At 32.3% G+C, this 11,365-nt stretch overlaps 1 protein-coding gene across 1 annotated transcript; it reads left to right on the forward strand.

The window, feature by feature from the left end:
• The first annotated feature begins 1,515 nt into the window (after positions 1 to 1,515).
• On the forward strand, positions 1,516 to 9,854 carry vip (vasoactive intestinal peptide). Its single transcript, XM_034016856.2, has 7 exons — positions 1,516 to 1,699; positions 2,481 to 2,597; positions 3,041 to 3,163; positions 3,334 to 3,438; positions 4,684 to 4,815; positions 6,947 to 7,058; positions 9,572 to 9,854. Exons 2-7 carry the CDS (start codon positions 2,491 to 2,493, stop codon positions 9,578 to 9,580), a joined length of 588 nt encoding a protein of 195 aa, XP_033872747.2. The 5' UTR covers positions 1,516 to 1,699; positions 2,481 to 2,490; the 3' UTR covers positions 9,581 to 9,854.
• Positions 9,855 to 11,365: the final 1,511 nt, after the last annotated feature.

Genomic DNA, 11,365 nt, shown 5'->3' on the forward strand with positions numbered 1-11,365 from the left:
ATATCTCCTAGCAAACTAATAAGCAAATTGGTATCTGTTTATGTCTTGTAATCTATTAGTCATGCGCTGATGGGTAATGCATTGTCTATTACTCAGTGATGAGTAATGCCTGTCTGATATACAGTAATAGTGAATAATTCATGTTCTATATGCTGCAATGCAATGTAGTTCTTGGTTAATACAATGTTGCACAGTGTTATCAAAAGCAATACAAAATACAAAATAATATAAAAAAGATTGCTTGTGGTTCAGTTAAAACTATAATACTAATTATTATTATTATTATTATTATTATTATTATTATTATTATTATTATTATTATTATACTACAAGTCAATTAATGTTTCTGTTTAATGCAACAATATCATGAATAATGCCCATAAATTTGTGTATAATTAGCAGATAATTTTACTTTTTACATAGGAGTTTGAATATTTACTGAAACGCTTGTATACCAGACTTCCTTATAAAAGTGCGTTTGGTTTAAAGACAGTTAATCCTAACCCTAAATCTGTTGTATAAAATACATTTGTTTGATACATTAGTTTGATACTTTTCTACCATTACAGATAATTGGCTATACTAAATTCGGGAAACCATGAACAATTCCTTTGAACGTTTTTATTAGTGGCCAAGGTAATTATGGCATAAACTTTATAGTTTTGATTTTATTTTGTAAGAGTGGTAAAAAGAATAAATGTTGTATATTGTGTACCATTAATGAAAGTGGGCTAAGATATACGAACAGCCATAACTAAAAACATAATACAGGTAATGTCACCAATCCCAGTTAAAGGACGAGCAAATTACATTTAGGATAAATATATAAAACAAACTGTAATAAAAACGTACAATAGCAATGAGTTTTTAACATGGAATTTGTACAAAGATATATTTATACAATCTAATACTAGTCGCCCGATTTTTTAAAAAATTTCACCAGCGCAAACGTGCTTTTGCATAAAAGTATTGTAATGTATTTTGAACCCCTTCAAGATGTCATGCTATATTTGATTCATCTGCTCCATTTACTATTGTGGCTATCATTTATACTCTATATAGAGCCTTTTATCAGACTTTTTCTGCACTGGCGTAAATTAATACAGTTTTAGTGCAAGTTCCATAATTGTCTTGGATACCTCTGCTTGCAGAATGCACATTGCTACTCTTCACATTGCATTATTCAGACTAATAATACTATTAAAACAGCGTAGTATGTACCAATGTATGGAGTAATAGGATCATATTAAGTTATTTAAATCAAGCGGCTTTATTTTGTAAGTAGACATTTAACAAAAAAGAAAGGAAAAATGGCTCATGCGTCAACATGACAAGAATAAAAATAATAATCCAATTCTGCACACTATTAGCAGAGGAGGAACCTTACCATATTAAATTGACTAACAAAACGATGACGAATCCATTCATCCTGATGGGCCTAATATGACGTATCAACATTTTTCAAACGTGATTACCATCCTGTGGAAAGTGTTCAGATGTATAAAACGAGGGAGTCTGTGCTCCGAGAATACAGCGGAGTGGAGTTTTAAAGAGCAGGTACATTCTATTGGAGTCTGCATCACGAGGGTAGTTCAGAACAAGATCGCTCAGTTCAGAGATTAGCACCAAGGAAAGACAGAGCGCTGCTTTCAGCACCAAGGACAACTCTTAGTACTGAAGCAAACGGGTGAAGCACAATGTAAGTTATGCAATTCTTTCTATCATATTCTGCTGTCGCTTTTATATATAAATTCGTGACCATGTACAGATTTTTCAATGGATTAATATATGTTAACATATGTTGAGTTATGTTACCTTTTTCTTTTCTTTTTTTTTTTTTTTTTTACCACTTAAACGTTATAGAATTATTACTTTATTTTGTTTATAGTGTCAACAAGCAACTTATATAAAAACTACCTTTATTAGTATTGGGCACATTCACAAACCACATGCATCTTAGTGGTTTCTTCAGTTCTGTAACGTCGTTTTGTTTTTAAATGTATAATATTCTGTAGTTTATTGTACACTTGTGTTTTAGAGATTTGTGAAAATACTTAAACTTTGAGATGTCAATGAATATTATTAAAAGTGCATTTCTTTACTGTCAGAACGTTTTATTTTTCAATCCGATGCATATGCACTTCATGGTAAACTGATCGTTAACACAATGTATGATTCTCAAACATATGAATTGTACCTTGACTTTGTTAACAAACTAAGAGTTTTACAATACTGTACATAAAATGAATTTGCTTTAAGTCGACCTGTCTTGAAGTGAAATGTAATATAATGACTGACGATAACGTTCAAAAAGTAATTGAACTAGTACATTTTTTTTGCAAACAAAGTAGACTGGTTTTCTGAGACTCCATTTCAAAGCCAAAATATCATTACTGCGGTATGTCAAAATACACCCCCGTTGGCAAATAATATTTGAATTTGATGGTGTATCAGATATAGTGTTTTGCCCTTTTTTCTAGATTCAAAGCTATGTTACAAAGGAACAGTTCCCAGCTTCTGCTGTTATTAGCCCTGTGCAGTGTGTTATTTTCTAGGACATTGGGGCTACCTGCACTTGGAACATACTCTACTATGAGGTAAGGGCGTTTCACAGCATAATGTGCAACAAGTTAACAAGATCATTTTCTTAATATGTTCCATTTTTATCACACCCAAAAGGGATGCTGTCCTATGTATATGCTAAGTGGTGCATACACTATGTGAAGTGATAAAATAATAACATTTAAATAAAATTATTGTTAGTGTTTGTTATTTTACATTTATATTAATTAATGAATAAACATATTTGACCTAGAAAAAAACAGTTCATATCTGAATCATAATTCATCTAAGGAAACCAAATTACCTAAATGACCTCAAGTCTGCAATTAGATAACCAAACTTAAGGTTAAGGACAATACTTGCATTTTGGTTAAACCACGCTGTTCGATATTATGCTGAGACAAAATATGACATCAATATAACACAAAGAAAATCTATTAGAGTCAACAAGTTGTTTATTTCAGTGCTCATCTTACAGGTTGGGGAACACAATTACTTTGGATGGAGCTAGTGATAGCGACTGGACAAAGGACTCATCAAAACACGATTCAGTTCCAGAAAGCTATAAACTTTACTATGATTTATCAAATGCAGTGGCCAGGTAGGAATATTTTGGTCATATCTTTCCATTACTTTATTAATACTGACAGTTGCAGAGTTCAGATGCTTTTTTTATGGCATCCTATTTTAGGAAACAAAATGCTCAATAAATGCAATAATTAAAAAAAAAAAAATGTGTGAACTATATGTGTATTTTAAATTTTTTTTTAGAACTACAAGACACGCGGATGGGCTTTTCACTAGTGGATACAGTAAACTTCTTGGCCAGCTTTCAGCAAGACGGTACTTGGAGTCCCTTATTGGAAAAAGAGTCAGGTAAAACATGTGGCTGTTTAATTGTTTAATTCATGCAATTCATTTTTTTTCCTATTACCGGTGAAAGTATAGCATTCCATCCTGACACCTTATCGTCACTTGTACCGTGAAAGACAAGAATGACAAATAACTAGTATTTCAAACAAAGTAAATGACCGGAATGAATACGTCCAAAACAGAAATGTAAAAAAATGATTCCACTACCTGGTAGTATGATACATGTGTGTTTCTAGATCTCTATTAAAAAAACAAAACAACATATATTTACTGTATAAAAATAACAAAGATCACAATCTTTTGACTTGTACGATAGTTCAGGATCAGTGCAACGTATGCTCTGTGAAACCAGCAATATCATATTACATTCTAAAGACCATGATTTTTGACTTGATATTTGAACAGGAATTATTCTATATTAATATAGATATTTGGAATATAACAGAAGAAAACTCATGTGCACAATGAACAGTATAAAGTAGTCTTAAACCAGAGTTGAAATATGGAGTTTGCCACCGTTTACAGGAATAGGATTTTCTAGCGTTGTTGGTGTTGAAAGAGATTTTTGTAAACATTCCCTCTTTTTTTTAATTTAGTTTTTTTTTTTTACTGTCATCATGATCAAAAATGTGTCCATATACCTATTTATCATTCACAAATAAATCCATATTTTTAGACACAGTAGTAAAAAAAGCTTAAAGTAGAATTACAACAGTCCATTACCAGATGGTACAGTCCTTTAATCAGGATTCAAATGTAAAATAGAGCATTGTGTTGCAGATTGAGTTACACATTTTTGTATTCATAAGTGTTTTAAAATCTGTTTTCATAAAACTGTTATAAAACAGCCTTGTGAAGGGCCTTTGTATATAGCTCACATACAAATTAGGTTTATGACAGCTATTCGGATTTGCTGCTGTACTTCTTCCCTTTTAATTGCTCATCATATTTCTTTCACATTTTAGCAAGGACCCAAAAGGAGTTTATTCTTGTTATCTAAACAGCATCTGCCCCCCCCCTCCCTCTTTTCAAATTAGCATACAAATCATTGCAAGGAGATTACATTGAAATTGATAACACAACACAGTCTTTAATTAAGAATCTTAGTTGGAATAAAAACAACTTTAAAGAAAGTCACCAATATGAATACTTGGCAAACCCCATATACAAATTATATATTGTGTGTTTATTGACCTAGTATGCCCTAAGATTTTATATTAATATTCTGCTATTTCTTTCCTTTGACAGCAACAACTTTCTGGAGGAACAGATACCAGTCAAGCGCCACTCTGATGCCATATTTACTGACAACTATAGCCGCTTTCGAAAACAAATGGCTGTAAAGAAATACCTAAACTCTGTCCTTACAGGAAAGAGAAGGTATGGGAAAAAAATGCTTATACTCAAAAGAAACCAAAGCAAAAGATTGTAAAACCTCAAACTACAGTGCAGAGAAACTCATGCCTGAAAAATGCTTGCAAACCTATATATATATATAATAAAATATCTATTTCAGACTTAATTGTGAATAGTGAAACATCAGAAACATCAAATCTTTGGCACACAGTCTGATAATAAAGTACATTTCAGTACCACACGATCATACTATAAATTCAGAACTACCGCTTTGAATGAATGTTATGTTAGCATTTCCTAATAAGTGAATTGAACTTTAACTTGAACTTAGATTTATGGACACTGTATGTTGAGGGTTACGTAAGGTTTTTTTTAGTTTTTACTGTAATGTGAAAACATCGGATAGCTGATTGCTTTAAGCCTAGACGTTTCTGCAATTCATTGTACACTACCCTTAGGTAGCATCTATCATAGGTACCTACCAAGGACAAAAAAAGTATTAAATTAGCAAAGCTGGAAATTGGTGCCTGTATTATTGCTGCAACAGCACCAGGCTTGAGCAACCACCTATAGAGTTATAGAATTAATTGAGCACAAAAAAAGTTACACAAATTTCCAGGTGGATTAGCATTTGCTGAGAAATGTGTTGAATTTGTGTGCACCACTGGTATACTGGATCCCTAATAATAATAACAAAATAATAATATCAACATTGCACTTGCACTGTCCCTGCGAAATGTGGATTCGGGTATTTCTTCTTCTTCTTCTTCTTCTTCTTCTTCTTCTAATTTAGTGGGAAATGTGGGCGAGTATGGTAGTATAGTAGTTTTACTACCAGTATTTTTAAAATGTACTGTACTAAACATTTTGACTGGATCACTTTTATATCATTCACCTGAAGTGCTGGATTTTAGCTCCATTCGTAGACTACCATGAGGATCCGAATTGCTGAAGCAATGGTTCTGTAGGAAAATGTATTATATATGTATGTGTTTAATAGGTTTATAATATATATATATATATATATATATATATATATATATATATATATATATATATATATGCAGTCAAAAAATGTTTAGAAAATAATACATGGATAGTATACAGCGCTTTCTTATGGAATTTGGTATTTGTCTGGCTTTTTGTTTTGTTCCCCTTGCTTTTTTATTGATATATTTTTGTAGCCAAATGAGGCAGGCTGTACTTACAGTTCTTCAACACAACCTAAAAATTTTGTGGAAACCCAGTTTAGAAAGCTGCATGATATCAGTAGTCGTGCAAGGCCAAATTGGAAATCATTTGAATATACCCTTGCACATTTAAATATTAATTAGGTCATTTGTATTTGGAAGGAGAATTTCTCTCCCTAAAATAAAACTACATGGAAACCCAAATTACCCAAAAGGTACAACCAAAATAACGTGAGAAAAAGGCAAGACTCATTTTTATTTTTCCATGGAAACCCTGCCATTGACAGCGTTTATTTTTGGCACACACATGCCATTGGTGATTTTTATATTAAAGATTCAATTTTGCATGTGTGTAACTAACCATGTATCAAATAACTAAAAATAAAGTTGTAAATGGCCCATACTATTTAACTAGGTGCGTAGAATATGAACCCTTGCCTATGTACTTTTTACAAGAAAGTACAAATATACCTGATAAACTATAAGTTAGCGTAACTTAACTGTAGAAGCTGCACAGGATATATATATATATATATATATATATATATATATATATATATATAAAACCTGTTTTGGTTTTATGTATGGTGTTTCCTGGCATTAATTTGGCTGATCTTAGCATTTTCCAAATCAACTTGTCTGTCCAAAGAAGTTGTTAAAAGTGTAGCTAATTGAAGTCAGACATTTTAGCATTACCAACGTTCTGTATTTTACAGTAACATATTCACATATTTATATATAGTAGCAATAAGATATCACATTTCTGGTTGAGTATGTTTATCCAGTATGCTTTAACAAATTGCTTCTATTGTATAAAACCAATTTATTTAGCTCTGATGAGGGATGTGGGGATGTATGCTTTAATACTGCAATACCATTTTTTTTTTTATCTAAAGTGATGACAAACGATGTTCATTAGTTTTCTTTTTTGATGTGCATTAAGCTCCTTTTCTCATCTGTAACAGCCAGGAAGAAATGAATCCTGCAAGCCTTCAGGAAGAAGCCACCCTTAGTGAGCCCTACTCAGAAAACTATGATGAAGTTTCTGTAAATGAGCTCCTGAGCCACCTCCCACTGGTAAGTCATTTTTTGCATGAATCCATCACTGAAGTTGGTAGGGATACAAAAATACAGCACAAAATTTAAAGACACTGAAAAAGACTTTGAGGTGAAACATTTGTTACTGAATTTATTTCTTTTAGTATTTCAACATTGCATCACTGAACTGTAAGGTTGGTATGGGTACAAAAATACAGTGCTGCCTTTCAGTTACGTTTCAGTCCTTTCTTTTTTAAACTGCTCCAAGGTCTTTGAACATGTGTATGTCTGCTAAAGGCTTCAGTACGGGTGCATACCTTCCCACAACACCACCCACAGCAACATCTCCCTCCCCATAGTATGAATTTTATAGTTGCAATTTGCAATGATCACTTTGATCATTTAAGATTGAAATTAAAACGTCTATTTTTCTATGACAAATTAGATTGAAAGCTCTATACAGTGAAGTACGCTGTGGATCTGATCAAACTTTAGTTCCCAATTACAGCAGAATGGTCATGACCTTATCTCCACAGAAATAACATCTGATTTGATTGTTCTGTTTGCAGCTTATTCAAAATGCAGATGCTAGGGTTCTCATATAAGGCTCATATAACTGGTGTGTTGGTCTCACTGCACTGGCTTCCAGTGTGTTTTAGAAATTATTTTAAAATTGTCCTATTGACATATAAACCACAAAATGGCTTGGTACCGGATTACCTAAGAGAAGTGCATTTAGCTATAATGCTACGAGGTTGTGGAACTCTTTGCCCTTCTGTATTAAAGATGCTGCTTAAGTCAATATTTTTAAGTCAAGATTAAAAACTTCCTTTTACAGTTTAGCCTTTTAACCTCACTTACAAATATAACAGTTTTGATCTGTTTTATTTGCTTAATTTTGTAATGTTGTGTTTTATTTATTATTCTTCAATTGTTTTTTATATTGTAATTATTATTACTTCTTGATACTGCATACTTCTTTATGTTTTAACTGACTGAGATATTACGGTATGAAAGGCTCTATATAAATGACTACATTTCAATTTCAATTTGAATTGAGCAACAGTGAGTCAGGTGACTCAGTATTGTTCACTTCTATTCCTGCAATTCCAAGAAAATAACAGTTCCAAACACAGGGTTAGAGAGAGAACATTGTTGTGTGCTCTTTCAGTTGCTTGCACACCCTTGTACTACACATGTTCAAAAGACTATTGATAAAACCCTTGATACATAAAACCAAAAAATAACTGGGATGTAAACATGGCAGAAATGCTACTGAAAGAGCTGGAACAACAGGTGAGTAAACATATGTGCTGCATTTTTGTACCCCTACCTGCTTGCACTTTAGTTTTAACCAAACATTGTGGTGCTTTAAACAGATTTGCTGCTTTCAAATCCTATGCCAAATGCACTCCAGAAGCTCAACACTCCAGCAAGTCATATTAAAAGTTTTGATACTATAATCTGATGGCAGGCATGTGTCGAAACAGTGTACCCAAAAACGTGTATCCGAGCAATTGCTGAGGTATATCAAGTTAAATTAATAACATTAAAAATACCTATTTTTACTCTTGACATCTGTTATGAACTTCTAAGTATGCTTGGTAGAAGCTACAACAGATCTAATTTAGCAGATAGACCTGGATTGAACCAGATTAAAGCTAATGTAAAATGTATAAATGGTTTAAATGTTTTAAAATATTGTAATAGGCAAATGAAATAAGATGGAAATTCCAGGCACAATCGACTGTTACCATGGCAGTAATTTATAAATGGGTAGGACAAAGAGATTCAGGGTGGGTTCAGGTATTAAAACCTCACCAGTCAGTAATGTAGCAGGTAATATCCACTGCAGTAAGTAGCATTAACCTACTTAAACAAAGCTTTTGGCTTTTGAATGTTGATGGTAAAGCACTGATTTGGCATGATGAGGGAAATCCCTTTTAAAACATCAAGAAACATTAATAATGTGTGTAATCTATAACACAAAAGCACCTACCAATTTCAGATGTCTGAGTGTGTGGTATACATTTACACAAAAGTATATTCTACGTATCACAGGTTGTCCCCTGTATGTGTCATCTAATGTATATATCTATAACAGAAGGGAAACTACTGTACACAGTTTAAAATTTCATTTTCTATATTACATACAGTACCCCCAGAGATAGTGTTACACATTTATATCACACCTCCAGATTTATAAGTGGGTGCAATTCTGCAGTTTTACAACTGACAAATAAGCATTGTAAATGACAACAAAGTAGTGCAAAATCTGCCAGCAGAAATTTGAGTTTGTACCTTAACCTATTATTTTATAGCAAACAGAATCCTGATTGGGAACATTATATCCAGGATTTAGAAACTCCAATTAGCATCTCTACCAGTAGGATTTAAAATTCTTACTGAATTGGTATATCTTTCTTGTCATATTATCTCAGTGTGGAGCAAAAGCAATGCTCTTGAAATGTGGCTTTAATAATAATCTGAAAAGTTATTTTCATATAAAAAATGCTTCACCTGAGTGAGATTAATCTTTTCCTTTTTTTCAGACCCTCTGAAGAAACACATGATCATTTTACATATGTTTCAGTTTAAATAGCATTACAAGGACTTCAGTACTAAAACCAAAACATTTATTGTGGAGTTGAAATGGTGATACTGTATATGTGGTTATTATATATAAAAGTTGATGTTTACATTGTAAATATTATAATTACATTTTTTGCCTAAAGCTGTACATATGTATGGTAGCCATGAATTCATAAATATCTTCTGTAAATCCTTAGTTCAATAAATCAATAAATGCATTGAAATGAGGACTGTGCAACACAATTCAGCATTATTTTGTATTATATATATATATATATATATATATATATATATATATATATATATCAGTTGTTTTGGTACAAAGTTATAGTAACCATGTGCAGTAGTTTCATGGATACAATTATTTCCAAACATATAAATATTATGAATGTAATTCAGGATACTGTATACATTTTGTATACATTTTCATACTTCCCTTTTAACACTGGTTATTATACATTTTGTTAGCACACCACTAAGGGGTACAATAACCACTTAAAGGATTTAAAATCCATCTTCTTTTTTATATTAACACTGTAGACAAAATAAAACAACAACAAAAAACAATTTTCTCCCTGGTATTCCTGTGTAGTAGGTCACATGGCCTGATTGTAGTTAGAGCATTGGAGTGAAAACTAAGCTACTGCGCAGGAAGTTGGAACCAGGAAGCAGTTGTCTCATTGTTGAGCCTAACACTCTTAGAGAATTGAGTCTATACTTTCCATGGACTAACTTTAACACCCAAGATGCCTGAAGAGTCCATACACATTAGGCATAATGGCAATGTCTATAAAAATATTAAATATCGTTTTCTTTTTTTAAAAACATTTATCAAAGAAATCTGACTATAATGCACCAATTTACAGTAACGATCAGTGAGGAAAATTATTCATACAAAACCGTTAATAAATCAGCTGTGCATTGGAGGCTGTGTGGTCCAGTGGTTAAAGAAAGGGGCTTATAACCAGAAGGTCCCCAGTTCAAATCCCACCTCAGCCACTGACTCATTGTGTGACCCTGAGCAAGTCACTTAACCTCCTTGTGCTCCGTCTTTCGGGTGAGACGTAATTGTAAGTGACTTTGCAGCTGATGCATAGTTCACACACCCTAGTCTCTGTAAGTCGCCTTGGATAAAGGCGTCTGCTAAATAAACTAATAATAAAATAAAATATTTAAAAATATATTTTATCAAAATATAATGTATGATGTTTACCTTTAGCAAAATGTCATTCCATCTTCCAGTAGATTTGGGAAAGCCTTTCTTCCAACATGAATGTAACTTCTGAAATATGCAGTAAATAAAAAAAAAGAGTTTCATTAGTGCAAAAATGTTTGCTTTATTTGATCTAAAATACCTTGTGAAGGGGGACAAAGAGGAACATTTATAATGGGAGGCATTACTTTGTGAAGTGACAAAAATTGAATAGCTGAGTTTTACATTGCTCATTGTATTATATTATTATTATTATTATTATTATTATTATTATTATTATTATTATTATTATTATTATTTATTTATTTATTTCTTAGCAGACGCCCTTATCCAGGGCGACTTACAGTCGATTCAATAACGGAGCAGATAACAGTGTCAGTGATAGTTACATCAGGATATAATTAAATACAAAATACTACAGATTAAATAACACTTGACAGATTACAGTACTCTAAAGTACAGGATTAAGTGCAGTAAAATAGGGGGCAGATAAGAGCAAGTAAAGCGCATTTAAGGAAGAGTGATAAGTGTCCAGGGGGAA

This window comes from Acipenser ruthenus, chromosome 6 (assembly GCF_902713425.1).
Source record: "Acipenser ruthenus chromosome 6, fAciRut3.2 maternal haplotype, whole genome shotgun sequence".
Taxonomy (NCBI): Eukaryota; Metazoa; Chordata; class Actinopteri; order Acipenseriformes; family Acipenseridae; genus Acipenser; species Acipenser ruthenus.

Coding starts and splice junctions, on each gene's coding strand:
- vip (XM_034016856.2), top strand. CDS start 2,491: ATGTTACAAAGGAACAGTTCCCAGCTTCTGCTGTTATTAGCCCTGTGC. Junction 3,164..3,333: donor TTATCAAATGCAGTGGCCAG/GTAGGAATATTT, acceptor ATTTTTTTTTAG/AACTACAAGACACGCGGATG. Junction 3,439..4,683: donor CTTATTGGAAAAAGAGTCAG/GTAAAACATGTG, acceptor TTCCTTTGACAG/CAACAACTTTCTGGAGGAAC.